Source organism: Capsella rubella, unplaced genomic scaffold, assembly GCF_000375325.1.
Source record: "Capsella rubella cultivar Monte Gargano unplaced genomic scaffold, Caprub1_0 scaffold_6, whole genome shotgun sequence".
NCBI classification, from domain to species: Eukaryota; Viridiplantae; Streptophyta; class Magnoliopsida; order Brassicales; family Brassicaceae; genus Capsella; species Capsella rubella.
Window position 1 is genome coordinate 1,886,747 of NW_006238918.1, and position 27,696 is coordinate 1,914,442.

General features: G+C 34.7%; 8 protein-coding genes across 12 annotated transcripts; 4 read left to right on the forward strand and 4 right to left on the reverse strand.

The window, feature by feature from the left end:
* Positions 1-93: 93 nt before the first annotated feature.
* On the reverse strand, positions 94-2,372 carry LOC17882692 (TLD domain-containing protein 1). 2 transcript variants are annotated; one of them, XM_006287693.2, is made up of 8 exons: positions 2,267-2,372; positions 2,072-2,174; positions 1,882-1,986; positions 1,612-1,697; positions 1,176-1,414; positions 885-1,074; positions 615-801; positions 103-531 (listed from the first exon to the last, which is right to left on the reverse strand). In XM_006287693.2, the coding sequence occupies exons 1-8, from the start codon at positions 2,317-2,319 to the stop codon at positions 220-222; spliced, it is 1,275 nt and encodes a 424-aa protein (XP_006287755.2). In that variant the 5' UTR covers positions 2,320-2,372; the 3' UTR covers positions 103-219. The 2 variants fall into 2 exon arrangements, with proteins under 2 accessions (XP_023635893.1, XP_006287755.2); XM_023780125.1 differs by lacking the exons at positions 1,612-1,697; positions 1,882-1,986; positions 2,267-2,372 and having other exon boundaries at positions 94-531; positions 2,072-2,136.
* Positions 2,373-2,530: 158 nt separating this feature from the next.
* Positions 2,531-4,963, forward strand: LOC17881237. Of its 3 annotated transcripts, none has more exons than XM_006288891.2 (4): positions 2,531-2,633; positions 2,948-3,162; positions 3,938-4,099; positions 4,587-4,963. In XM_006288891.2, the coding sequence occupies exons 2-3, from the start codon at positions 2,998-3,000 to the stop codon at positions 4,085-4,087; spliced, it is 315 nt and encodes a 104-aa protein (XP_006288953.1). In that variant the 5' UTR covers positions 2,531-2,633; positions 2,948-2,997; the 3' UTR covers positions 4,088-4,099; positions 4,587-4,963. The 3 variants fall into 3 exon arrangements, with proteins under 3 accessions (XP_006288953.1, XP_023635895.1, XP_023635894.1); XM_023780127.1 differs by having other exon boundaries at positions 4,622-4,963; XM_023780126.1 differs by having other exon boundaries at positions 2,533-2,633; positions 2,945-3,162.
* A 3,940-nt stretch (positions 4,964-8,903) lies between these two features.
* On the forward strand, positions 8,904-10,024 carry LOC17881122. Its single transcript, XM_006288847.2, has 2 exons — positions 8,904-9,185; positions 9,290-10,024. The coding sequence occupies exon 2, from the start codon at positions 9,294-9,296 to the stop codon at positions 9,657-9,659; it is 366 nt and encodes a 121-aa protein (XP_006288909.1). The 5' UTR covers positions 8,904-9,185; positions 9,290-9,293; the 3' UTR covers positions 9,660-10,024.
* A 3,963-nt stretch (positions 10,025-13,987) lies between these two features.
* On the forward strand, positions 13,988-15,125 carry LOC17882048 (HVA22-like protein j). The gene is made up of 6 exons (XM_006288737.2): positions 13,988-14,062; positions 14,165-14,263; positions 14,417-14,473; positions 14,562-14,625; positions 14,725-14,910; positions 15,003-15,125. Exons 1-6 carry the CDS (start codon positions 14,031-14,033, stop codon positions 15,066-15,068), a joined length of 504 nt encoding a protein of 167 aa, XP_006288799.1. The 5' UTR covers positions 13,988-14,030; the 3' UTR covers positions 15,069-15,125.
* Positions 15,126-15,217: 92 nt separating this feature from the next.
* On the reverse strand, positions 15,218-15,903 carry LOC17883199. Its single transcript, XM_006288778.2, has one exon. The coding sequence runs from the start codon at positions 15,814-15,816 to the stop codon at positions 15,355-15,357; it is 462 nt and encodes a 153-aa protein (XP_006288840.1). The 5' UTR covers positions 15,817-15,903; the 3' UTR covers positions 15,218-15,354.
* A 1,066-nt stretch (positions 15,904-16,969) lies between these two features.
* On the reverse strand, positions 16,970-20,735 carry LOC17883652 (cytokinin riboside 5'-monophosphate phosphoribohydrolase LOG7). Its single transcript, XM_006288581.2, has 7 exons — positions 20,519-20,735; positions 19,308-19,405; positions 18,789-18,819; positions 18,374-18,473; positions 18,207-18,277; positions 17,583-17,726; positions 16,970-17,488 (listed from the first exon to the last, which is right to left on the reverse strand). Exons 1-7 carry the CDS (start codon positions 20,624-20,626, stop codon positions 17,393-17,395), a joined length of 648 nt encoding a protein of 215 aa, XP_006288643.1. The 5' UTR covers positions 20,627-20,735; the 3' UTR covers positions 16,970-17,392.
* Positions 20,736-23,697: 2,962 nt separating this feature from the next.
* On the forward strand, positions 23,698-26,216 carry LOC17883424 (protection of telomeres protein 1b). 2 transcript variants are annotated; one of them, XM_006289556.2, is made up of 10 exons: positions 23,698-23,893; positions 23,985-24,121; positions 24,204-24,396; positions 24,509-24,573; positions 24,706-24,794; positions 24,943-25,209; positions 25,306-25,382; positions 25,469-25,527; positions 25,620-25,772; positions 25,850-26,216. In XM_006289556.2, the coding sequence occupies exons 1-10, from the start codon at positions 23,779-23,781 to the stop codon at positions 26,051-26,053; spliced, it is 1,359 nt and encodes a 452-aa protein (XP_006289618.1). In that variant the 5' UTR covers positions 23,698-23,778; the 3' UTR covers positions 26,054-26,216. The 2 variants fall into 2 exon arrangements, with proteins under 2 accessions (XP_006289618.1, XP_023636871.1); XM_023781103.1 differs by having other exon boundaries at positions 25,306-25,373.
* Positions 26,203-27,175, reverse strand: LOC17881544 (NDR1/HIN1-like protein 3). The gene has a single exon (XM_006289937.2). The coding sequence runs from the start codon at positions 27,083-27,085 to the stop codon at positions 26,390-26,392; it is 696 nt and encodes a 231-aa protein (XP_006289999.1). The 5' UTR covers positions 27,086-27,175; the 3' UTR covers positions 26,203-26,389.
* Between the last annotated feature and the right edge of the window lie 521 nt (positions 27,176-27,696).

The following is a 27,696-nucleotide window of genomic DNA, read 5'->3' on the forward strand; positions in this document are numbered from 1 at the left end:
ATATATGCTTTTTTGGAGAATCCAGATGAAATTTAGGTTAATACGTCCCAAAATTGGTAGATGAGATAATTCATAGAATCTATTTGCTCATGCTTCCTCACATTGGTGTGAATTGTAATTATACACACATCACTCTTATTGATAATACAAAATGTAGTTGTACACAGACACAAACACTGTATAAGTAAGATTGAATCTCAGAACAAAAAGCTCTTTTTCTCAATCATTCGAATTACCTGCCATGCCGACTAGTTTGAGCATATTGCGGTCTTCTTTAAATCTCTCTAGAACAGTACCTTTCATGGCGTTGTGTTTGGTGTCTAGTTCGTTTGAGGCTAGAACGATTCCCCAACACTCGATCACTTCTGGCTGTATTCTGCTCGTCTTGGAAAGGCTTGGGCTACCAAACGTCGTGCATTCAAATGTCTGGCCTTGATCGAAGCTTGCTGATACAAATATACCATAGTGATTGATTTTACCTCCAAATCCTATGCCGTTTGGAATGTTCTCTGATGTGAAATTAGTAGCACACTGCGTGTGTTTACCATATGTTAGAATCTACTTCTAATCACACATTCACATATAGTAGAAACAGAGTGTCTGTAGAGGCATACCCATTGAATGTTGGTGTTCGCTCCAGTAGGTCTGTTGATGGCTGCTTTAGGACTTAGTTGGAAAAGAAACGACTTCATATCTCCATAGAAATCGCTGTGCCTCTCCCAAGGTTGAGAGGCGTATCCTCCATACACACAGCCTTCTTTGTCTTTGATGATTAACACAGATGCCGACATACCAGTGTTTCTGCAAGATAATTTACATCAGCAAAGTTCTGTCTTAAACTTTGACTAAGTTGCAAGCAAGGATTACAGTAGAAAAACACTCACGATGTGTGTCCTAGAAATGTGTTGAAGCTTTGACCGTGCAAAGAACTGTGATACAGGAGCTTCCACTCTTCAAGCTCGTGGTGAGGAAGAGCTCCTCCAATATGCCAAGCGTATTCCTTCTTCAATAATAGCCTATCTGAATCAACACCATCTTCATAAAGCAGATGTGGGACTTGATTTCCAGGTCTCACTATACAAAGTTAGCGGGAATAACAATGTGAAGATTAGGCGAACGTTTACTAGTTTTGTCAACAAGAAGTAAGTTAAGACTATAGAAGATTAAGGATAAACCTGGACCCGGGGGCATAAGCAAGCTTCCGAGGAACTTTCTGATAGTTGGAACGAGTAAGCACCAGCTTCTGAAATCCGCAAAAGACATTCCTTTTTCTGAACCATCATCAGATTTTGAGAAAGTAGCGGCATTGAGTAATGCATCCACCATCTCCTTGTAATCACTTGATTCCGCATTAGAACTCTCAGTGGAGAACACAGTCTTCAAAATCACCACCAGTACCGACTCTAAGTCAGACCTGGAGAAAAAACTGTAATGGTCACATTCAAAACATAACAATCTATTCTTGTTAGTGTCGGTTCAATTTCTATCCGAATGAGTTCTTAAGTAAATCAAGAGACCAAGTCACGAACATATAACAAGGAGATTATGAAATTTTTTCCATATAAAGCAACTTATATCCACAAGAAAATACGTCCGAGCCTCGGCTGTTACCTTGTCAAGACTCCATTGCCAGTTACATCCAAAGTCTGGAATATAAACTCAGCAATTTCATCATCAGTTCCTTTCTCGTACGTTGCCTGAAAAGCAACAATTATTTAGAACAGCAATCTCTCACAAGTTCGAAACCCAGAAAATCAAAGCCTCTGGATTACATACAGGAGTTGTAATCGTAGCTTCGTGATAATGTTGAATCATACAATGGGAGGAAGCTCAGATGGAAAAAACCAAACCATTAAGACGAGAAAAGACAAGTAGTGGTACCTTAGCAATAACAAGATCTTCAAAAGTCATTTTATCATCTTTCCTGTGTTGAGTGACCATATCGAAGATCCTTTCTCCTAAACAACCACTCAGACCAAAATACTCCTGCGAAAATTCGAGTCCAACACAACATCGTGAGGCTAATTCAAATCAATCAACCACAGAAACCAGGACATAGAAATCGTCAAACCTGGAAAGCAGGGTACGATACGTATTGGTCATTGCTCTGAGACTTGGAAGCGAGGGAGGCGAACAGAGATTTCAGATCTTCGAGCTTCTTCTGCGTAAAAGCTCTGCAACAAAAACAAATACAGAATTGAATAAGATCGTGTTCAATTTGAGAACTTAGAGTGTGAAGATGAGATTTTTGGGTTCCGATGAAAACCTTGAAGCAGAAGTGAAGCGAGGATTTGCCGATGAAGAATTCGAATTTCCCATTTTGGCCGGGGTCTTTTCCTCTACTCTTCTCCGGCAGGTTTCACCTCTGTTCTTCTTCTTCTTCTATTATTTGTTTGATTGATCTTTGCTTCTTCAAATTTACAACTTCACCCCTTTAAATCTAAAGTATTCTTAATTTACCCCCATTACTTTGAGATTTTAAATTCGTTGATTTCGAAGCAGCAAAGTAAAAGTATAATGTTTGACTTTTGTATTATTCGTTGAAAAAACTCAAAAATAAGAGAGATAGAGAGAGAGAGACTGAAGGAGAAGACGAGGAGCAGAGCTTGATTCATGCGTTCAGATTTCGACTGGTGAGTCTAATCAGTTAAATTTGTATAAGCCTTGATTATTGCAATTCGTCTTTGTTCTTATCGAATCTACAGTTCTTGTATGAATACTTTTTGCTGTGTTTTTTCTTTTGTTTACCGGTCTGTTTTGACTTTGTTGCCGAGAAAATTCGTTTTAAATGTTCGATTTGAGCTGTAAAATTGGTCTTGTTCCTCAGATGGATGTGAAAAATTAATCCTTTCCTGCAGCTCTTGTAATAGAATGTTCAAAGATTGATTTGGATCGTTTTCTATAGTCTTATATTAGTTGTGGTGTTTGGTGTTTTGTTATGTAGCAGGCTTAAGCCAAGACAAGAGAATATCAAATAAAGAACCATTATCCTGCAAGATGACGAGGTCGTGGGTGCTTTTGTTTGTTCTTATGTTCATTGTGTTGACTTCTCAGTTTGAGTGGAATGAACAAGTTGAGAGTGAAACTGAAACTAGTCGTCCTCTGATTCTTTCTGATAAAGAGCAACACATACCTCAAGGCAAAGAATCTGTGCATGAAAAGGTTTGTTTTATTCATCTTATTCCATGCCTCTTTCTCTTTTTGTAGAATCAAAATGATGCCCACCCTTGTGTATATTGACTGAAGGAAAGAGATGGGTTCTTAAACTGATACTTAATGTGCCCAATGCCTCCCATTTGACACATTATTTATCAGTTTATTGCTTAGTTTCTTTAGATGCTAAAACACACTCCATCTCTTGTCACTCTGTCTAATTGCTTCTTCATGTTTATTGTCACTGTGGACTCTGTGGCATACTCTGCAGTTTTTGTTTTTTTTCCTTTTTTTTTTTGCAAAACTTCAAAAGTAGTAAAGCCGCACCATTGCATTCTCTTACATATCACTTTAGCTACTCACTTCAGATTTAGTATTGTCTTTAACCGAGTTCAAGGGTTTAGTCTCCTTAAGCTCTCTGAAGTTTACCATTAACGTAGTAATAAGTTAATAAGCAGTCAAATTTCCACATTTTGTGGTTCTGTGACAGCTTTGTGATATGCTTTTTCTCTGATATGCGAGTTCAGTTTTGTTTATAGTTAGTATCTGCTTTCCCCTGTTTCATTGTTGAATATAGTCTTGCGAAACATGAAGGGATAGTTTCAACTTCTGAGAAGATCCCAAGCTTGAGTCCTCCAAGTGATGGTTTGGCAGAAAGAAATGCATATCAATCATAGTTATCTGAAATTCCACACTCTAAGTTAACTTAACCAAACCATATGATTGCCAAAGGATATACTTCATAGTATGATCTGATGATAAGATAAATATCTATCTATGACAGAAAATTCTCTCTCAAGAAAAGAAAATTCAGAAGCTTAATGAGCTGGTCGGAGATCTAAGGAGGCAGTTGCTACAATGCAGAAATGAAAATCAGGTTGAGTTGACAGAGCTAGAAACTGAGCTTGATCAGCTGCTGTTAAGAGGTGTTTAATCCACTTTACAGGTACACATTGTGTTTCTTTCGTATTAGAACCACTGGGAAATGATGAGGCTTGATTGAAAGCATTAATAGAGTTAACAGTTTCTATTGATGAATCTTGACATTACTTATTACTTTAGGCTTTAATACATGGATGGCTAGAACTAAGTACCAACTAGTTCGATGCACTATGAGATGCTATTGGTTATATTGGATGTAATTAAGAAACAGTATGGTTCATGCTTATCTGGGCCTGGCTTATTAAAATCAGTTTTCCATATAAATGTCATTGTTAGTTGATCAGCTAGCTACATTCATCATGTTTCACGAGTGCTTTGCTTGCTGTCTCGACATTTTGCCTTAGAGATGTCAATATATTAGAAGAGAGTTAAGAGGTAGTTGAGAACTTTATAGGCTGGTCAGAGAGTATACTGAAGGGAGAGTTAAGAGGTACTTGATCCTGAGTAGTGTATTCTGAATCACATTTTGGTGTGTTTGTGTGTATGTGCAGATTAATAAAAGCTTTGTCTCTCTAACCCTCCATAGGCTTCAAGCGTAAATCCAGATTCTTCATCAATCTAATACCACATCATCCCCCTCTTTCTAAAGCACACTACACTTGGAAAATACTGTACTTTAAAGGAGAAATCAAAGAAGAGTGGTCCTTTCTGAAGTACATCAAGTATTGTATAGCTAAGGCATGACATTTTTATTTATATCTTCTATTTTCTTGTTATTTTTATCATAATACTGTGGGACTAATTGGTGGAGTCAATAACTTGGACATTTATGAGAAGACCAGAGTCTGCAGAAAATAGGACACACGAAAAAAATAGAAGAAAGCCAAAACTCGTGAAAATTTTACTTATTGAGTATTTTGTGCTCAAATCCAAACTGTACTAATTTCAGTATATGTAGTAGTCCCCATGTAAAATCTTGATGGTCAAGTCAAAGTATGTAGATCCATTTGAGATGGATCAATTATAAACTTGCAAAAGAAAAAGAAAAAAAAAACGAAATGAAATCATCAAACATTATTTATTTTTATATTTTGTCACTCAAAATCATCAAACATTATAGTTAGCATTCCTATAAATAAATTGTCAAATATTTATACATATCTGTAGTGTTAATTATGGTTATTTAAATGCTATATCTGTATTAGTGTATAATAACATACGTAACTGTATGAGGTTTGACATCACAAAATCTGTGAGGAAATCTTTAGAAGGATATAACTATTCAAATAGTATCTGCCTATCTGAAGTGAATCAACTCAAAACTCAAAATGTTAATTTTGAAGTAGATCACTTGTATATTGTGTAGTAAATTACTTTCTCAATCTTCTTCATATACAAACATGTTTTGACTTTTGATTATTAAAGAGGTTTAGGTGTTTTAAAACCACATGAAATAGCTAGATCCGTTGTTATCGTTTCTATCTTAATGATCCTCCTCCCGCTGACCCAATTTACACGCTCGTTATTTACGTACTAGCCATATGCATGAATTGTCAAAAACATTTGTTTTGGGTGAGAATAGATCATCATCATCACGTTTGTTTCTTTATTCTTCTTGGTTGACGCGATAAGCTAGCTAGTGAATAACTAAATAACTAATCTCTAAAGTCAGCAACAGTAACCCTTTACCAAAAGAGAGGAAAAAACAAAGTCAGCATTAGTGATTGTAAATGTGCCCACGTCGTTTACACTATGCTATTAATTCGACAAGTCAACTAAATATTTATTTTACAGCCAATGTGATAAGATGGGAGATGATGAGAGGCATCTAAAGATCATGCATATATATATATATAACTCAGCTGTGTGATAATAATCTAAGTAAGTCATGATGACATGCTATAGAAGAGTAAGTTGTTAAGAAGATTGTTTATTAAGTTGTCCTTGTGTTGAAAGATACGATCTTCACCATGATAGTGTATGATCTTTTGATGCATGTGATATCAAGTTGCACATTGATTGGTGCAATTAAGGGTACCCAATTTATTGAAAGCAGCCGAATTGTTAATGCTCTCTTTGCTTTCTTTTCTTTGAATTGTTAATATACATGAGTTAAAAAAAAATCCAAGAGTACACATATACAGTATGTATAAATTGCATGATGATGAATTTATTTTAACATATCTCATAGTATTATTGGCTTAAAACAAAAATAAGTCCACACCATTCACTAGCCAGTTCACACATCCAATGCTTATATTTGTAATCTATTATCTATATTTGGTTATGACATCGTTATAGATGAGTTCAAAAATGCAGCTTAAGTTTGACTTAGACACTCGGATAATGATTTTTATAAGGAGGAAGAAACGAATTCGAAGCTTCTTTATATTTAACATGAAAGTCAGATTATTTTGGGCCAAAACAGAAAAGATAACAAAATGGGACCAAAGAACAAACAAGTAGATTTACGAGGAAGAAGCTAAGCTAAAAGACCCTAAAGACTTCAAAACATATTTTTTATAAAAAAAAATTGGTCCCATGCACCCAAATCCTAAACACATATGCTTTTTCTCATATCTCCCACACATTCAATAACCTAATTATAATAATTTTTTTTGAAATAATACAACAACAATATTATTAACACCAATTACTATAGTTTATATGCTATAGTACTCATACTGCTATAAGATTCTTACATCAAAATTTTGTTTAGTTTTGGATACAAAATCTATGTGGTTGATATAGTATACAGACTAATGAATCATGATAAAGTACTAGTTAACTTTTAAAATCATCTTTCCATTCAGTACTCTTAGAGGGGTGTATTCAAAATGGAATTTTAAGAGATTTGAGTTTTATTGGGGTTTTAAATGATTTTGATGATTTTAGGGAAGTTCATATGACTTTTGTAAAATCCTTTCAAATCTCACCAAAAACTATGGGATTTGGATTTCTGTATTTTTAACTAAGGAAATCCTCCCAAATCCTCTGAAATCCTTCAAAATCATTAAAAGCCAAATCCACAAATTGTTTTCAATAACAGTGGATTTTAATGTGGATTTTGAAATCATTAGTTGAATAACAGTGGATTTCATGAGACTTTTTAAAATTCATGTTTGAATAACAGTGGATTTGTAAACTTTTTACAAATCACTTGAAATGTCACTTTGAATACACCCCCCTTAAGATATATTGATACATATATATGGGCCTAACATTAATTGTAAATCCAGCCAAACAAGGTATTAAATCTGTTTAAATGGAATTAATTGTAATGTTGTCAACTTTCATAATACATTACTTTGGCTATATATATGGTATCCGAGCCGTATTCTCTCGATTATAAATACTAGTATGTTATTTAAAGTTGTGAAAAATAAAACGAGATCCTAATTTGTTAGACTATTTAATAAACGAGTAAAATAATAAACGTTCTTCCAAATTTCATTAAATAACATCACATGGGAAATTAAGTCACGCTGCAAAATAAATATTAGTACTTACATACATTATAGTTTTGCTTTTGGGTGTTGTGAAGAAGCTAAGTAGTTTTGTAGTGTAGCCATTACTAACCTTGGTATCGCTATATTTATTTTTAGCAATTTTGATTTTAGCTTAACTGTGTTTAACATTAATACCCATTTAATACGAACTGTTACCACCTAATGTCTAAGAAGATTGAATTAAACAGCCCAAGAGAGTAGTCACCATCTATATCATCATCTAGAGAGACTTGAGAACCAACACACACTAACAATTGGTTTAGGTTTGTAGTTTGTATAGTGAAACTATCCAATAATCAATCAACTGATTTGATATCTCTAACACAGCTGATAGAGATATTGATCAGAGAGCTTAAGTAAGATCCACACATATCACAACTAGGTAACTTGACACTACCAAACTTTTGGACCCACTCTAAATACTTATGATGGGGTTTGATCACTTTGCTCTATCTCATGGTCTCTCATCCTCAGTTTCTAACCTTGTCCCCAAACTCTCAACAATAATAATTGTAAAGCAATTCTGAGATTAGAGAAGAGAGTAATGGGTAGTTTGGGGAAGTTGCATATATTGATACTTTTGTCCCCCCTTCCCTCTCATAAAACTTTTAATAAAACTAAGGCCAGGAGGGTGGTGGTTCACCTTTTTATATACATTTGGCTTTGTATTTGGGGTTCTCTGTACCAATTCTGGTCTCTTGCCATTTAATTTTGTTTGTGTTTCTTTAATTTCTATTTAATTTCTTTGACTGTACATTTTTTTTTCTTTTTTACTTTGAAATTATGATTTTCTTCTTATTTTCAATTTCAACTTTTATTAGTATAAAACATCTAATTCAAGTTGGTTGCCATTTAATTTCTTTGGTTCCATATATTAACTCTTATGAAGAAAAAATAAAATAAGTAATCTGTTGAGTATTTAATTTGATTTCTATGTATTAGCCCATTAAACACATTTCTTGTTCTTTTCCTCCTCTCTATTTAATACAAGCAATGAATTGGATTCCTGCAAAAAAAAAACAAAAAATAGTATTTATTAAACACATTTAAGAAAATTAAATTACTGGTTTGAAGTTGACAAAAAAAAAAGTAATTATATAATTCGATACTCTTGAGGCCAAAGAAAAATTAAACCATCTGATTGATAGTATCATCTAGTAGTAGTATACTTCAATTCAATCCTTTATGATTCTTCTCTCTTCTCTCTCTCTCTCTCTCTCTCTCTCTCTCTCTCTCTCTCTCTCTCTCTCTCTCTCTCTCTCTCTCTCTCTCTCTCTCTCTCTCTCTCTCTCTCTCTCTCTCTCTCTCTCTCTCTCTCTCTCTCTCTCTCTCTCTCTCTCTCTCTCTCTCTCTCTCTCTCTCTCTCTCTCTCTCTCTCTCTCTCTCTCTCTCTCTCTCAGAGTCCTTTCTCACTCATAATTAAATTAAGACTTAATGTAAAATCTATCTATCTCCTCTTTAATTTTTCCTCTCTGTGTGTTCTTCTTTCTTGTATATAAAGGCCTAAGCTGAAGCGATCCAACCACCAGTAATAAGACAGAAGACTCTTCTTTTGTGTGATTCAAACAAAGCACCCCAAGTCTTTTTTTTTTTTTTGTTTGAGATCACAGAAACCTTCCTTGTCAATCCGCAGGTTTCAAGGTAAATTTTTCTCCGACCAAACTCTGTCTCTCACTTTCCACTTATATAATTTCTCTTTCTTGTCTGAAAAGAACCAAAACCTAAATCCAATTCCTCCAACACAGAAGGATGAGTCGAAGAAGTCCAAAGCTGGAACTGAAGCTGAATCTTTCGCCGCCTACGTCAAGCCAGAGGAGGATGGTTCGATCCCCAAGCCGCTCTGCAACGACTTCACCGACGTCACCGCCAAGCTCTTGCGTCTCGTCGGAGATGAACCAGGATGAGCCGTCCGTGAGATACTCGACAAGTCCGGAGACAACCTCGATGGTTCTTGTCGGGTGTCCTCGCTGTCTCATGTACGTCATGCTCTCGGAAGACGATCCTAAATGCCCTAAATGCAAAAGCACCGTCCTTCTTGATTTCCTCCAGGAAAACGCCTCAAACGCAAACGCGCCAGCCGCTGCTTCCTCTGGTCGCAAGACTCGGAGGAACTGAAAGACGAGTAAAGTCAAAACCAATCCTGTCCTCTTTATGTTAAGTTCTTCTTTTATTTATTTTTCCCTCTTTTTTTTCTTTTTCTTTTTCTTTTCTTATTGCGAATGTAGCTGTTGTGTTTTATGAGAGTAGTGCTAATCACGCTCCACTCTAAAACCCCGAGAAGAGAGAGGTAGGAGATGAAATTAGGGTTACCCTATTCAAAGAAATTTCAAAAAAAAAAAAAAAAAAAAAGAGTGGAGCGCGAATAGCACTAACTTTTCTTTTCTTGTTCTCAACATTTTTCTACCATTTGAGTTCTCTAATGGAAGAAGAATTTTTCTATATATATATATATGCGTGTGAAAACATGTGTCATTATCTTACGTATTCTACTACTCCCTCGAATTTTCTGGTTACTCTGTTTCGGATACTCTGTTTTGGTATTGATACTCTCTGTTTCTTGGATGTACAAAAGAATTAGACGTTTTGCTGTGCTGACTTGTAACAAAAGTGGACATTCTTAGCGTAGCAGAGAGAGATTGCTTACACATCACGAAAAGGGAGAAGAGTGGAGATAAAAAATAGACTTGTGAAAGATGTAGTAGTAGCTTGATCCTGATCCCCAGAACAAAAAAAAACAAACTAGTAAAATAGATTCCTTGTACTTGTTGAAAAAGCAGTTCAGAAGATTAGAAAGAATTTGGTAAAAAAAAAAAAAAAGAGTTTGGAGATCAGACAAGAACTTGTTTATTTGGTCCCACATTCGAACCCCACAAAAAAAACCCCAAAATTTTCTTGTTTTTTTTTTTCTTTCTTTCTTTATTGTTAACTCGAGATAGATCTCTCTGTTACATTCACAAAAAGTCATCAGAGTTTGTAAGCTAATCACAGGCCTAAACTGAAAAATTTCCCCTTTCCTGCAAAAGAATCCATAACTAGATTGTGTCCTGCGCAGCAACTGCATGGTTTTGATTTAAGACCCACCAAAAAAAACACACAGACAAATCTAGAAAATGGCTTTGCAAATGACAACAAAAGTGATAAAACAAAAAATCTAAAAGGCTGGCTAACTAACATAGTTAGATTAGGTGCTTCTAAACATGAAACAGGACATGATCCATAATTATACGACCTGTAAAAGAATGATATTGCCGACGAAGAAAGAAAGTACAAAGAGAGAGTGAAATAATAAAATGAAAGCTGGTTAAAATAAAAAATAAAAAATAAAAGAGGAAAGTAGTTCAGAGCATTAAAATTAAAAATAAATAAAAAACAGAGGAAGGTGCATCAATTTCATATTTATATATATGTTTTGGTAACAGCTGTTTAAAAAAAAAAAAAAATGTTAAGATTGAGAGTTAGAGATCATTAAAACCAAAAATATAAATGCAATAGTAATTGAGACAGTTGAGAATTGTAATGAGCGTTACGTCAGATTATAAATACGAATTTAATTCCACCCTTCATTGCTCTTTTCTCTCTCGCTCATCACACCTCTTCAACGACGATAACACACAAAGATAGATAGATAGTATATAATTATTATTATTATTATCATGAATCATGAAATCATGAAATCATGAAATCATGAATCATGAATCATGATGATGCTACCCAATTTTTTTTTGTTTTTCATCTTCTTTATGTTGAGGGGGTCATACTAGTTATATATTCACTAAATTAATGTTGCCATGAAGAAGTCTTTAGAAAAAGGAGTAGAGAAGTCGATTTCTCTTCTTATCATTCACTAAATGCCACCTTTCTGTTGCCGCTTTCCAATTTTGGCAATCTCATCTTTCAAAGCCTTCCATGTTCCCTTATTCAATTCTCACTTCCTACCTCTCCTTTTCTCTTCTCTCTCAATTATCGCCCCCCGCCTTTTCCTTTTTGATTTATAACGTTTCTACTACGTACACCTTCTTCCATTCAGAGTTATCATTTTACATAACCCCCAAATTGAATCCCAAAGCCAGCTTAATTAGATTATGATGGTATTAAACATCTTTCTATTAGGTTATTCGAAATTGACATCAACCAAAGTGTACGTATATATGTGTACATTTTTTTTTTTTAGTTTCTTTATGTGTGATAATAACATTTTATAAAGACTTAAAGAGTATTTATTATAGCCAACTCTAACCCTTGAGAAGAGACTATATATATATACGTTAAAGTATTAATTCCTTTCGGTCTCTCGTCCCATCAAGACTACGATGCGAATAACATGCAAGAATTAGGAGAATTGTTGTGTGAATGAATGGTTCTTGCATGTTAAAATTACTAGTTTCATATACTAGATCATTCATCTAAGCATACTCATGCAGTCATGCTGAATATAAGGAGATGTATATATATATATATATATATGTATGACTTTCACTGACGACGAGTAGCCATGAGTGATGATGAAGAGACGAGTAGATACATATAAATTGGCGTTTGTAGGGAGAGGGGAGAGACAAGAGGGTTAGTAGATTTGGTGTGGACCCTTTTGTAAGCAAGAGGCCCACCTAAAGATATTTGAGGACCAAGAGGCAGAATTAGATCAACAAAATATACACAACGCAAGACTAAATGATCGCATGCATGTAATTGCACGTCACAAATACGAAAAAGCATGCAAAAATCATCCATCCATCCCTACTTTGAATTTGACAACCATGTCTTCTTGCGCTAAGTTTTCTTAATTAGTTACGGGTTCGCAGACTCTTTGGATATGTATAAACACAAAAACGATGCATTTAGGATAATTACGAATGTATTAGTTAGATACGTATCTCGACGGTGCCCATGATCTTGTTATATTATGACTAGTCACAGTCTCACAGTCGTATTCGTATATCTACGAAAATATTGTAATTCTTTTCTTCTTTAATTCTTGGTTGTTGACAACATAACGTTACATACAATAAGCGGATACTTAAGAGTTTATAATCTCATATTTTTGTGGTAATTAAAAATATACATAAGTTCTGCAATTTATACTGTATGCTACTTCAAGATGATCATTAAGGTCGTCTTTCTCACTAATATCCCACCAACAACAACAACAAAAATTGTCCCCCTTTACAGATTTGACCAAGCTTTAAAGAGGGTATGTCATAGTTTTAATTTCTCTCTATATGTATTTGTTTTTTTCTACTTAATCAACTAATTATTGCTTCTTCAAAAATGCATTTAAACTTGAGTGGTTGAAATCTTATTATGCTGTTCTTTATTGTGAGTGCAGTACACACATTTAAGCTTCGATATTTTTTTCTCTATTGTATGTATATCAGTCTCCTATATATATATATATATATATATATATATATATATATTATTTTTTTTTTTTTCTTCCAAAAGTCTTAACTGGCATCTTTCATATCAATTTAATTATATGAGGGGGAGCAATACTGTCAGACAATTAAAAAAATTGAATTCTTGTTATTAATTTCTTGTATTATACTATACATCATTAATCATCAAAACGACTAAACGATGAATCTATAAATACACACTTAAGATTATAGAAGGTAAAAGGCACTCATCATTAACATTCGCATGCAATAGTAATATATGTAACTGATATATACATGAAAGAGCACTGATTGTATATATATAATGAACATCAAAACAAGAGATTACATGAAGCTATAAGTCTTTGGGTCATTAGCATAACCGAGATGAATAAAGCTATAAGCTCTATAAGTGAGATTAATAATTCGAGTTATAAAAGTAAATTAAACGCCATTTATAAGGCTGATACTGCTATACTGTTCTCTACTGTGTACTCTTTTTTTTTTGCTCTCTGATGTGAAGGAACAAAACTAATAAATGAAACGAAAAGCAAAAGAAGAAAACTGTTTACGAAACAGTCACCAAGAAGACCTTGCTCTGCCCTAAACGTTCTTCCAAATGCCAAATCCAGTTATAAACCAGAGATGAATAGCATCATATTGGGCTTTTTATTGGGCCTAGACCTTCATGTAAAAAGAGTATTTACTTCGATCCAGCATGGAAAACTTTATGATTTTTCTTTTTTTGTTTTGACCCAAAACGGTTACAACGTTTTGGCAGGAGAACAAAAAATTCGGCATCCCAAGAAAATGCAACGTTTCCTTATTACAGAGTGACTTTCTCTAAAATACTTAAATATAAAAGAAGCTTCCTTTTCAAGCAATCTTAAACTTCTCTTCGCTTCTCTCCCATTTCCTTTAATCATTTCAGTTTATCTCTCTCTGTCTCTCTTTATTTGCAATTCTCCTGATCAAACTCATCTTAAACCTAATTTGGTTTCTTCTTCTCATTGTCTTGTGCTCTGAACAAACCAACCAGTTTATCCGGGTTTTTTGGGATTTGATCCAAGACGTCAACCCTAAAGTCTGTATAGTAGTTGTGGTTCGAAAGATGCTCGGAGATTTCATTACAAGAATCATAATGTGAGTCCCTCTCTTTCTCGTCTTCTCCTTCTTTCATCTTGTGAACTTTTTGGCATTTTCATCTCCTCCCTCTCTTAGATTTTTTGGAAACTATTTTGGCAGATTGCTTGTGGGTTACGCGTACCCTGCATATGGATGCTACAAAAGCGTGGAAAAGAAAAAGCTTGAGATTCACGAACTTCGATACTGGTGCAAATATTGGTAAAGCTTACCGGTTGTTCATTAAAGAAGATTCCTTTTGTAAAATATATTGTGGATAAGGAATCTTCTGCTCATAAAGTCATAATGAAACTATCAGTGTCTTATATTCTTCTAATATCGCCCATCTTATTAAAATTCCTGTTTGATTTGCAGGATCTTGGTTGGTCTTCTTACAGTGTTCGAAAGGATAGGAGACATCATTGTATCATGGTTTAGTAGTACTCTAGTAGCAAACTCTAACAACCCTACATCAATTGGTTCCTTTGTTGTTACAAAACCTCTGATTCATCTTTTGCAGGTTACCACTCTACGGAGAGATCAAAATCGCTCTTCTCATCTACCTATGGTACCCTAAATCACAGGTACATAACAATGCGAGAAACCTTTCAGTGATTCATTCACATAACAAAACAGAAAGAAAAAAACAAGACAATCTTTCTCCTTTTTGGTTTTCTGATCAGGGTATCAGCTATGTCTACGAAGTTCTACTATGTCCATACATGTCAAAGCATGAACTGGACATCGACAAAGGGATCTCGGTCTTAAAGAGCAGAGGACATTATCTAATCGTTCAACTATTGCAATGTGGCTATCACTGGACTCTCCAAATCTTCAGGCAATTGCAAAAACAATTCTATATCGATAAGGTACACAATAAACAATCTTACTTCTACTTCACCAGATTCTGAAGCTCTGTTGCTGCATCTCTTACCAAACTCATTTTACTTGTTTTTTGCAGAAACTAAATGTATCAAAGTCAAAAGACAGACAACAAACAAGAACCTCGTTTATGTTTCTCCGTTAGCAGCCACTCTAAACCACAATCCCGATAACCGGGAATTTAGCCGCTGGTTCACCGGAAATGGAATGAATCTAATGGAATGAATCTACAGTCATACCGGAATTGCATATATGACTGATGGAATTTGAATCACCAAACCAATAAAAAAAAAAAATTGAAAATTTTTGTAACACACTTTTTATTGTATAGCAAACAGTTTTTGTTTTCAATTCTTGAAAAATTCCAAGTTATGCAATTCCTCTTGGAGAATTTATAACCCCCAAATAAAAATTTGTATGAAAAACACTATTTATTTGACAATCAAAGGAACACGAATCGATTGAAAAAGCCAATCAAACACACGTCTCAAGAACTGTATCCCAGCAGAGATGTGGAGCCAAACGCGGCGGAAGAATTGAGAACCAGGAGAATCGTCCGACGAAGTCAAAGCCGTTGGTTGAAGATAAGACAGAGCAGCTTGCTTGACAAGACGATTACGAATCGAGATATCTCCGGCGGTGGAAATAACCGGAGAGCAGCTACCGTTAATGGTCGGTAAAGCGAGCGACGAGTTACTCGGAGAAGAAGAGATGATGTCTCTGAGAGATGTGTAGGCGACGAAAGAAGATGGTTTTACGGAGATGAGGTCGTAGTCGAAAGAAGACGGCGGGGTTGAAGCGATATCGAAAGGTATCTCGGAAGTACTCATGGTGGCTATGGATTTTGTTCGGCGGAGCGGTGTCGCCAGAGATTGTGACGGCGGAATCTCCATTTAAAGTCTTTGTGTGTTTGTTTTTCCTTCTTTTGTAGTTGTTGTTTTGTTTTATGTTTGATTTGTGGCTGAGTGTGTGTGTATGTGTTGAAGGAGGAGGTTCAATTATTGGACTCTATGATTTGAACATTTGTCACTTTCATTATGTGTGTATATTTATTCTAATTAATAATCAAACGTTTACCTTTTTTTATTTTGTATTTTCTGAAATTATTGTTTTGGTTGGAAGAAAGACAAAATTACAAACTTTTAAGATTTGTTTACTTTTTTATTAATCTATTTTTCTATATTTGGTGTGAGTTTCTCTACACTTATAATAATATACAATTCAAGATGGGCAGATATATAAGATTAGATGAAATTTATTCGGAATCCAACCAACCTAAAGAATCATTATTTTTCCTATGTACTAATAATTAATTTAATATCTATCTAAGTCTTTTTATTTTTGATTCATACTTGGCTATTTACCTAATCAATAATATATACCAATGGTGCTTAATATTAACAAGATTAACTAACTATACTGTATGAAATAAACTTTTTTTTTGTAACATATTAGTTTTGTTCAGCCATCGTACTGACAAGAAGAATATAATCTTCGAGGCAGAGTCAGTTTTTGATCAACAAGAGTTCTCCAAGGAACTTAATTACTGCTACTCCATACAACATTCTTTAAACATGTTTAGTCCATTTCTGCTGCTCAAGTTAATTCGTATCATACGTTAAGGTCAATCCTATCTTGTTAGGCTGTTGCTGAAGCTAAAAATTGGTAATCGACTTTTCTGTATTATGGTTTGGTTCCAGTTGAAGCTCTATGAGTTCACTTTTGTTTTGGCCCACACAGCCCACATGTTAGGAGCTGATGCAACTTTGGTCTTTCAATTAAATCCAACGTCGTTTGATTCTTAATGTCCACGTAGTTCTCGCATCTCTGAGCCCAATCAGGTCAAAGATTTCTTCTGACCCAGTTGCATCAAACTGGCCCTGAATGCAAACCATGCACTCGTGTTCTTTTGAATTGTTGGTGGTATTAACGACAAGAACTTTCACAAGCCCACTCAAGATTGAATAGTTTTTGCAGAGGTGCTTTATTTTGTTGGAACAGAGAGTTTGCCAAAAATACATCGTATAACGGTATGCACTGGTTAAGGATTAAAAAGAAAAAAAAAATTGAATTTATCAAATAATGTACAACTTGCTATCAGGAAAACTAGAAGATAGAATAATAAAATAATATCCAAAAAGAAAAGGATCGTTTTGTCATTTCTTGAGAGGCCCTATGCTTTTTTTTCCATTAAACCAAAATGAACAAAGAGAGACAAGTGGGGATGGATCTTGGGGTTTGGTATATACGCGGTTAGCAGTTACCCACGTGGTTTATCCACTTCACATATTAACCACCCCTACAATATAATGTTATCAAAACGACCCCAATATTTTCTTTTTCTTGTCTTCTTTTCCCGACCTTTCCTTCTGATGTTAAAAAACCCCCCTTCAATTTTCCGCTGTACACTGCTTTTACCCCAAAAAAATAAAAATAAAAACAAAAACCCCCATAATATCTTATAATCTTTTACGTAGCAACCTCCGAACCCGGTACATAACTTAGCCGGTCCACTTCATCCCATACCAATTTTGATGTTATCTCATCGAACTCCGGTTCGTATTCCTACAACAACCACAACATTTTATTAGTAGTCACGCATTAGATCGATGCTGTCTTAAACATGGCAAAGAACACACGGTTATTCATGAATATATACCTCGAGTTGTCGAACCAACTCTTTAGCGTTCGGTGCAGAGACGATGATTCTACGAGCCATTGGTGATATAAACCCTTCGTCCACAGCCTTATCTATAAACGTTAACAGCGAGTTGTAGTAACCATCCACGTTAAGAAGACCCACCTGTCATTAATTATTGACCAAAAATAATAATAATGTTAATTAAGAAACCCAAAAATATTTGTTTATTAAAATGGAGTTGTCTATATAAAAAGAAAGATTACGACATGGGAAGCTTCCGGTCTCACAATCAGGGGTTATGTAGTCGTACGTCGTGACAACACATCGTTTTTTATATTCATGCAAAAATATTCATATTACATGCTTATAGAATGTGTACAATTAAACTAAGACTTTTAAATAAAGGTATAAAGAATCTCAAAAAGGAATCTTGTTCCATGTGATTATTACGACGTACCATATGCAACCATTTGTATCTTTCATTCAGTCAAATCTCTTCGAAGGTTTAAACTAAGAGAATAAATATTCAACACGCATATTCCGGTCGTAACTCATGTAACAATAATGCAAAGCTCATATCATCATATAATTTATATTAATCCGTAAAAGTTAAAAAAATTCTAAATTTCCCTGATTACGTACCGGCTTACGGTGGATTCCGAGTTGAGCCCATGTAATGACTTCCAGCAGTTCTTCCAACGTACCATACCCACCTAACAAAAATGATTTGACATATTTTAGGCTTAAGACAAAGTTTCTTAAACGAATTGATTTGTTATTAAATAATGAACAAAACTTGGACTACTAACCAGGTAGAGCAATGAAGGCGTCAGCTTGACGAGCCATTTCGGCTTTCCTTTGATGCATGTCAGCGACGGCTTTCACTTCTCCGATGGTCTCACCGGTTATCTACAATATAATCACCACCACATTTTTTTAGTTATTACTGCCTCCAAAAATGTGAACACACCGCAAAATATCCTATAGTATTATATTGCATGGTTTTTTATACATATATAAATATATTAGTTGGTCAAGGAGATGTATCGTGAAGGAAACCAAAAAACGCTCCAAGTCTCAATCATTCCTTTTTTGGTCCTACCACTATTTTATGTAGATCATTACAAGGCAATTTCTATCTCAATAATACTATAGTATATATAATACCAAGTCCAACAAAAAAAAAAGGAGATTTTATTCAATAGAGCTTTATTTGGTGCATACCTCTCTTGGCATCAAGGTTTTTGGAATGACCCTACAATCAATAAGAGAATATACCGGTTAGTCATGATGCATACCAAAACAACCAAAAAGACCGGTTTAGATTTCAGTCTACATTAAATTTAAGACAAAAATAAGATAGTTGACCATTTTGGTATAGATAATTGAAACGGGATTCTCTCATAGAAAGAACAAACACACATACATACATACACATAAGAGAGCTAGTTGTATCTTAATTTAAAGAGAGGCAAAGAGACACTTTTTGGACAAAGGAAACATGCACAGATCCTTTTTTGTCGTTGCTATGTTTGCCTCTCTTATTATAAATATCTTCATATAACCAAAGATTAATCAAATTCCATGCGACAGACAATAGGGTTAATTATAGGCTTCATGTTTAAAAACACAATGATGAGTAATGAGTTACTCGGAACTAGCAAAATGCACCATATGAATACATAGAGATGCGTGAGTGAATGTACATATAGATAGATAGATAGAGAGAGAGAGAGAACAAACCCTAGAACATGGCGACCACCATGATGAACAGCCTGAGAGACGAGACCCATAAGCCCCACGCTACCACCTCCGTATACCAAATCAATCCTTCTCTCCACCTTCAACCACATTCCCACCCATCAGTTTCTTTCTTTTTAATAATTATTATTACTATTATTATATGCATTATTTATGATAACAGAGTTTTCATGATGAAAAAACGAACACGTGTCACAAACCCAAACCCGCAATCGACCCCCAAAAAGAAGCAACCACATCAAAGATCAAATCGCACAATTAAGAGAAGAAAAAGGAGAAAGAAAAAAGCTCATCATCATCATCAATCCTAATCTCAATGGTCACCATCCTATTAATACTATTATTATTACCTACAGATCAATCACAAAAAATACTACAAATTATTAGTTTTATTTTTTTGTTTAATAATAATATTGTGTTGTTGAAGAAGTAGTACAACACCCCACAACACACGCTTTGTACAATAGAGTCATTATTCTTCCAACGAACAAATATTTTTTTGGTTTTTTATTGTCCCTCGAGGCAATAAAAGAGAGTGAGAACTGTCATTATTATTTTACCTTCCCCGTAAACAAAATCATTGGGTTATACTTGGGAAACTTAAGTTTTAGGTTTAAGACAAATCATAGGATAACCTCAGAGACCAGACCAGACCAGAGTAACAAGAGAAAAAACAAGATTTATGTGTGTAATAATAATGTTAAAAAAATTACTGGAAACAAAATAAAAAGAAAAGAAGAAGAGATCATGCAAGAGTGCTGCTCCAGTGACAGGCGGGTTACAGCTAAGCATAGTAGAAGTTACTATTGTCTCATATCTCTCTCATGCCAATAACATAACAATAAACCATACATATACACAAATTCGATTTTACTAAGAAAAAAAAGAAAATTTTAAAATCAGCAAAGATTCATCATTGTTCGTTGCAACACACAATCAAAACCTCCCCATAATAGCTAATGTATCAAAAGAAAGATTCTCACAGTTTGTATCTCATATCAAACCTTCATTCTTGTAATCAATCAGCCCTTTTTTAAACAAAACAAGTTGTCAAAAAGAAAAAAAAAAAGAGATATCTAAAAAGATGCAACAAGATGATGAAGACTGTGTACTCTTTGTGTGTGAGTTGTGAATAGGAGGAATGTACAAAATAAACTATAAAAGTGGAAAAAGAGTTGGAAGAGAGAACGTACCAACTCGTTACCCAATTGAATAGCAGCTTCTTGGTATGAAGGTTTTTTGCCGGAACTGCTTCCACAGAAGACACAGATCCTCTTGAATCTTGATTTTGTCTCTTCCATCTCTCTCTCTCTCTCTCTCTCTCTCTCTCTCTCTCTCTCTCTCTCTCTCTTTCTTTCTCTTTCTTTGTCTCTCTCTCTATAGAGCTTCAAAAGTTAGAATTCTATGATTATTATGATGAATGAGACCACACTTTGGAATTGTGTTTAGTATTTATATATATATATATAGATGAGAAGGGAGAGAGATTTATATATGTAAATGCGATTCCCATGCCCTTCCCCCTTTTATTTATTATCACTTACTTATTCTCCTATATGTTTCTATTATTTTATTTTGTGTTCACTTCTCGCGTAGAATTAACCTGTCTTTTTTTTTTCTTCTTCTTTAATTACTTTTTAAATTTGTAGTTTGAATATTCCATGGAAACTCTATAACACGGCTTTATAAATTTTATATATATATATATATATATATATATCTTATTTATCCAGCTAGCCTAGTGTGTATATATACCATTTTGTTATTATAGTATTGTTGTTACAAATTTCTTACATTAATTTTAGATATTGTATTATAATAGATTTGTTTGAAAAGTCATTTTGTGTCTGTATACGGCCGTGATTTATAATATTGATATGGTCTCTAATTTTGTATTTTATTTATGTTTTAGATTAGATCTATTCACAGGTTGGAAGATCTGTTCAGAGATTTTGTATCTGATTAGTTCTATACAAACCCAATTCATGGATCATGTTTTTAGTTGCACATCTTCATTTTTAGTAATCTCCATCTCACCAGAAACTATGTACTTGTTGGATATTTGGATGGGATCGCCCTAGTCCATTTTTTTTAGTTTTCAGAACCACTCGTGTACTGGTCTTAATTATATTTCATTGATAGGGGGAAAAAGAAGTAATTTGGACACATATAGAACTCTTTGTATCATCACGCATGCATACATGATCACACGATGGCTGCACTATTTAGAATTCTGTTTCATCCATTAATGTGCATATGAATGAACATCGGAAAGCTGCTGAACAACGATCACTTACAATATGCTTTATAGCTAGAATGTGATGTGAACCCTAAAATCGAAAACAGTAGAAACTAGTAATATATGTCTGGTAAAAAATTTATGAGGAGAACATCGTATTATTTATGTATATTAACAACAATGCTAATAACACAGAAAATATTCACTTTTTCCAGTGATCAACAAATACTTAGAAAACAGCTACGATAATGCAATTTGCTAATTTAATATAATCTAAGTACACGTTGTAGATTTGACAACCACATGAAGAAGAAAGAGGTTAGTTTTCTAATCGAGGGCTAGGAAAAGTTTTATGTATAAGATATTGTAACTTGTCTCAGTGATCTGATTTGGTTTCGATTTGGTTCATTTTTAACTATATTCAGGTTGTAGAGGAGGAGAGGATGATAAGTAAAATTAATCCGTTTTGATTTCTATGACTATTCCTATCGTTCGCGGTTTGAAATTTGCATTTTCAATTTCGAAAAGAAAATGAAATAGGAAATAATCAGATTATTCAAAATATTATAGAAACTTTATGTTTGATTAATGGAGTTATTAATTAAAAAGTCTGGCGAGGTGTCTCGTAATCACGTAATCACTTATTTAGTTCTTCACGTCTTTATCAAACTTCCACCCTCTAAAGCAATAGTCCCTCCCCCCCCGTATTCACATTTGACACCCACATTTTTAAAAAAATTTCTTTCTTTTTGGTCACATGTATATTACATTTTAAATGTGTTTGTGTGTGTGAGCAAATGGACAATGCATAAATGGATATGAAAAAAAAAAAACCCATATTAGTTTAATAATACTCATAACACTCCCTGTAAAGCAAGGGGATTTTTGTAGCGTTGAATAAATATAGTAAACGGCTTGTTAATCTTAATCTAATGACTTAATGAACATCCTCCTCTTTTAAGTTTCATGAATCAAGCAAGGATATGTTTCATAAGTAGAGAGGAAAAAATATATATGAACTACTTATTAGTTTGGCATACAACATATATATTTTTAAAGAAGTTGAATATATAACAGTTGTCAGATGATGTAATCATCCAACAAAATTTGGATGATACTTACATCTCATCCTTTGACTAAACCTTTTTACATCGCATCAAATTTGAATGATGCTTCTTACTTATTAGACTTGAAGACCAAAGCCACACAAACCATTAGAATACAATACGTGTTACGTACCTAAGATAAATAAAGAGTTTTAGTTGCTTTTATACTTTCGTTTTTACAACAAAGCCTACTCCACAAAAATGTATTTTTCTTGTTTCTAATGGTAAAATGTTTATGAATTTATTTGTAATTGGATAGTCGAATTGACAAACAAAATAGTGGTAAAATCATATATAGAAGATTGTTTCTATCTTTCTATATATGGAAACAAGACTGAAATGTGACGACTTTAAATACTAGTAAAACTTTCACCTTGTCGTATATCCTAACGCAAATTATAATTAGAATGTAAGTATCTTCCTAAAGATTCATTAATTATTTTAAGATCAAGGTATGAAAAATCTGAGATATCTAAGCTTTTACATTTTTTTTTTTGTCAACATCAAGTATCTAAACTCATGGTTTTGCATAATTGTCGAACTTATGTTGGATTTTTCAGATCACAAATAATGTCAATATTTATATGTTACTATTATTAAACAAGTTTGAAGACCTTAAAAATGAGTATAATTTGAAGTCGCTGTCGCTAAGATATCACGATGATCAAGAAGATTGTATGAGCTGGTGGTCTTACATATAAAAATAGAAAGAAAAACTCATATAGCATCTTTCATCACTTAAGATTTAAATGTTTGTTATAGATAAAATAAATAAAAAGATACTTCGTTATTTTTTTCTAGGCTTATTATCTTCCCTCTTCTTTCTATTTTTATTTCGGACCACATTTGTCTAAACAAAACATATTTAACGGTGATGTAAGCAAACTAATGATTAGTTGTGTTGTGGCCATCCAACCAAATTCATTAAGCTAGAGTTTTAGCTGACGGCCCATTAATCACTCATATTGGGCCTTTAAGACCCATTAGAGTTGGGGAAGCCTCTAAACGACTCATGAGCTCGGTAGAGTGGCGCCGAGTCGTCGTCATCGGTTTTGTTCAGTTCCTTTAACACTGTGCAAAAACCCCCAACGATCACAGTCTCACAGACATGGAGATTAGGGATGACTACAAATTCCTGAGAATTCAAGACGCATTTAAGGCATTGCATCTCCATGTTAACCTCATTGGAGTCATCGTCGAGCTAGATTTCTCCACTGGCTCTGGTATGGTGACCTTTTTTTGCAATTTCCGAAAATTTCCATTTCTCATTGCTTCGTTTTCATTCTCCTTCCGATTGCTCGAACTTTGTTGCAGATTTTTCATGTTCGCTCAAAATCGTTGATCCATGGCATTCAGGATCTGCCCTTCCCGTTAAGTTTGTCGCTCGTACCATTCGTTCGCTTCCTCGTGTTGAATCGATTGGGGATATAATCTTGCTGTCACGTGTAAAGGTCGATACATACACCATTCTCTTTCAGATTTTTGGTTGACAATTCGTTTCTTCTGGGATTGAACTCTTATCTCTTAACCCAGATTGTGCTGATTAACCGGAAAATTACAGCTCTCTGCAATGAAACTTCTTCTTCGACATTTTCTCTATTTAATGGAGAACATGGCGTTGATTTTATACCATACCAGTCGTCACCTAAGTTTCTGATGAGAGAACAGGATAAAAGCTTCTTGTCGACTCTGAGAGAATGGATGGTTTCTTACAAGTTCGAAGATGGTAATTATGTTCACTGAAATCTCCATATGCAAAATGGTTGCTTCTTATCTGATTTCAAATAGGTTCTGTGTTAAGGTTCTATTGTTCTAAGTTTTGTTTTGTTTTATGATAGGTTCTTGCTCTTTCACCTCCCTGAAAGATATCAAAGAAGGGGAATGCTCAAACCTATCTTGCCAGGTAGATTGATCTTAAAATGAATTTATTTTGATTTTATGTTTCATATATGTTTGTTTCTATTTGTGGAACTGGAATTGTCTTATGATCTGCTATGTCTTTGAAATCGTTTCTCATTTTTTGTTTCCTCTGAAGATTGTTCACATTTCCAAGGTCTATAAAGATAGGTGGTACATTTATGTTTGGGATGGAACTGAACTGCCACCGTGCAACATCTTGGTAAAGTACGTATATGTTTCCTCCTCCGAATACCAACGAGTACAAAAAGCTTCTCTTATTCATTTCCAAGCTTCGGGTCATATATCGCAAACGTTTTACCCATGTCACTCTTGAAAGCTCAGTGTTTTGGCTTATAATTTGATGTTATAACAGGTCAGAAAGGCCTCCTTTATGTGTCGAACCCGAGATGTTGCCTACATACATGTTACGCAAGTTTCCTACTTTTGGTTCTGTTTTGAGGATCATAGTAGATAGAGTTAGTGAGAAGCAGGCCATTCACTGTCTCCAACCTGGTCAGCACGTGAAGTTTCTAAACATTTTCTTTCAAGTAAATATGGGATTATGGAACGCCACTTTTACTCCCTCTACAAAGATGCAATACACAATGAGCAGAGAAAGGCAACCCTTTAGTCCTCAAAGGTTTATTCTGACGCTTTTTCTTAGCCTGTGAGTTGAGGTTATGCTACGTCCGTTTGTTCTTCAGCATAAAACACACTTTTTTTTTAACAAACTCAGAATGTGGGGGGAGAAGCTTTCATCAAGATGGAACCCGATTGCACGTAGTATTAGTCGCTCACATTCAGGTATCACAGGTAATAACCAGTTTTGAATTGTAGAAATCTTACATAACATTAAAAAATTTTGGTAATATAAATACTAATGGTCTAATCCTTTTTAGGGGTTGCCCATGAAGACGCTCCATTTGTTTCTCTAATGGACATCTTGACCCATCACAATGTACTGTGTCCCAAAAGCTTCGATTTATCCCAAGTTGTAGAATAATGAGTAAAGAAACTTTCTTGAATTGATGTACAGTCATGCTTATGCAGGTGACAGCTAAATTCAGGTGTGTTGTTCGATTCATACAAGTGTATCCCCCAGATGTCAGAAAACTCCGCGATTCCAACGGGAAGTTCAAATTGCTAGCCGTATTAGAAGATGCAACTGCCAGAATCCACGCTTCTGTATATGCTGATGAAGGGGTAAAAAACTACTAATGATTGTTGAGTTTGTTGAGGATTGATTTTCCAAAATTTTATATCTGCAATTCTGTTGACAGGAAAAGTTTTTCGGGTGTGAGGATTCCAACGAAGAGGCTATAGGCAAGAAGCTGAATAGATTGTTGGGAGGTGAGGAGGTGGAGCAAGTGCCAAGAAATCCTCCATGGGTGCAATGTTGCTTGTTCTCATTCTACAAACACAAAATGGATCAATGGGGAAGCAGAAGATACAGGATTTTTGATACATGGATCAATTCTTCATGAGCCACATTAAATCAGTGACAGATCATAATGTTAAGTGTGGTTATATAGTTATTAAGATTAAGTAAATGTAGGAATGTAGGATAATGATGTTAGTGTCGTTTATGCTGGTTTTAACACTCATTCGAAGGTAATAAAAAAGGAAAAAATAATTGTAATATCAAAAGTAATTATTTATTTACATGGAAGTAGTACCATACAATAAAGAAATTACATAATGACAAATATATACCTCTGCAACGATATAACGTATGAAAATAATCAAATAGAAAACAATCTAAACCGGAAAATAAGAATCAAATAAACAAAAGTGTATAACAGCATTGACTCTGACTAGCATCAAAAGTCAACGTCACACTTGGTCCGCTGAAACTGAAACCCGCTGGTCGTGTTGGGGTTACTGAGAGGAACCTTGAGTTCGCACTTGATGTTTGGCTTGAACCTCCACGACTTGACCAACCCAAACTTAAACCTAACCCTCAGCCTAAGCTTCGCATCGATCCTATAGATCTGAGAAACCACATCCTCGTTCAGATCCTTCCTGTCTTCGCCGTCAAGCACCACCAACTGCTGTCCTTCGAGTTTAGTTCCGACCACCGTGGTGTTCTTATGCCCCTGGTAAAACGGCGAGATGTTACTGGAACCAAACCGCTGATCGCCGTAGAGTCCTCTGACCTCGATCTGGTCATAGTAAACACCGATACGTCGGTTAGGGTTGCGGATCGTGAAGTTGAGGTCGAGATTGTATCGGAGGTTGTTGGCCGGGTCGAGTGTGAAGGCGGTGAGCTTAGCATCCGTGACGTGGAATTTGATACCGTTGGGTCTGAATATGAGCCAGATGATCAAAGCAGCTATGCCTAACAAGACGGCTATGGCTATGAGGATGTTGAAGATGACGCTTAAAATACAGCAGCCGCAGCAACCAAGACAGTCACCTAAACAACCGCATCCGCCGCCGCGTCTGCCGTGGCTGTGAGAGACTTTCTTCGGCGGTGGAATCGATGGTCCGTAATACGCACCGTTTAAGTCCCCCATGTGTATCGATTGAAATGGCTCCGATGAAATATTAAAAAAATGTGAAAAGAAAGCTTTAGGTTTTGTTATAAGATTTTGAAAAAAAGTAATTAGTAAAGAAGAAGAAGAAGATGTGTACATATATATATACACTGTAGGGGTAGATAACGTGTATTAGATAAAACGATTTAACTTGACGCGGTTTTGTGTTTTCAAAGTCAATGGTGACGCGGGGACGGTTTAATTTAGAGGTTACTTGCGTGATGCGACATCGTTCTTAGATATTTATGATTTTAACAGTTTAATTAACGTTTCAAATTCTTTATCAAAATTTCCTTTACATTTTAGATAATTATTATTATCATTTTTGGATTGATTTGGTGATTAAATGAGATTAGTGTGGAGTATTTTATTTTTGTCAAATGTGAATATTTATATATAAGATATGCACTTTGTGGGAATGTGATAATCCTTGATTAGTGCGGTAGTTGGCTTGTGAATTGTGTAAAGAGAGTCATATTTACAAAAAGTAATACTTCCTCCTTGTAAGCTTCCGAGAAACTTCCACAATAGCGACTCCGCGCTAAGGTAGCCAAAACCTTTGTTTTTCGAATCTTGACGAAAGACTTTTG

Bases quoted from the DNA above. Each gene is read 5' to 3' on its own strand.
- LOC17882692 (XM_006287693.2), bottom strand. From the start codon at position 2,319: ATGGGAAATTCGAATTCTTCATCGGCAAATCCTCGCTTCACTTCTGCT. The intron at 2,175-2,266 runs GTTTTCATCGGA...TTTTTGTTGCAG, and splicing joins CGCTTCACTTCTGCTTCAAG to AGCTTTTACGCAGAAGAAGC. The intron at 1,075-1,175 runs GTTTATCCTTAA...AACTTTGTATAG, and splicing joins GCTTATGCCCCCGGGTCCAG to TGAGACCTGGAAATCAAGTC.
- LOC17881237 (XM_006288891.2), top strand. From the start codon at position 2,998: ATGACGAGGTCGTGGGTGCTTTTGTTTGTTCTTATGTTCATTGTGTTG. The intron at 3,163-3,937 runs GTTTGTTTTATT...TATCTATGACAG, and splicing joins AAGAATCTGTGCATGAAAAG to AAAATTCTCTCTCAAGAAAA.
- LOC17881122 (XM_006288847.2), top strand. From the start codon at position 9,294: ATGAGTCGAAGAAGTCCAAAGCTGGAACTGAAGCTGAATCTTTCGCCG.
- LOC17882048 (XM_006288737.2), top strand. From the start codon at position 14,031: ATGCTCGGAGATTTCATTACAAGAATCATAAT. The intron at 14,264-14,416 runs GTAAAGCTTACC...TTTGATTTGCAG, and splicing joins CGATACTGGTGCAAATATTG to GATCTTGGTTGGTCTTCTTA. The intron at 14,474-14,561 runs GTTTAGTAGTAC...CATCTTTTGCAG, and splicing joins GGAGACATCATTGTATCATG to GTTACCACTCTACGGAGAGA.
- LOC17883199 (XM_006288778.2), bottom strand. From the start codon at position 15,816: ATGGAGATTCCGCCGTCACAATCTCTGGCGACACCGCTCCGCCGAACA.
- LOC17883652 (XM_006288581.2), bottom strand. From the start codon at position 20,626: ATGGAAGAGACAAAATCAAGATTCAAGAGGATCTGTGTCTTCTGTGGA. The intron at 18,474-18,788 runs GTATGCACCAAA...ATTATATTGTAG, and splicing joins AAACCTTGATGCCAAGAGAG to ATAACCGGTGAGACCATCGG. The intron at 17,727-18,206 runs GTACGTAATCAG...AATTAATGACAG, and splicing joins TCGGAATCCACCGTAAGCCG to GTGGGTCTTCTTAACGTGGA.
- LOC17883424 (XM_006289556.2), top strand. From the start codon at position 23,779: ATGGAGATTAGGGATGACTACAAATTCCTGAGAATTCAAGACGCATTT. The intron at 24,574-24,705 runs GTAGATTGATCT...TTTCCTCTGAAG, and splicing joins GCTCAAACCTATCTTGCCAG to ATTGTTCACATTTCCAAGGT. The intron at 24,795-24,942 runs GTACGTATATGT...ATGTTATAACAG, and splicing joins CCGTGCAACATCTTGGTAAA to GTCAGAAAGGCCTCCTTTAT.
- LOC17881544 (XM_006289937.2), bottom strand. From the start codon at position 27,085: ATGGGGGACTTAAACGGTGCGTATTACGGACCATCGATTCCACCGCCG.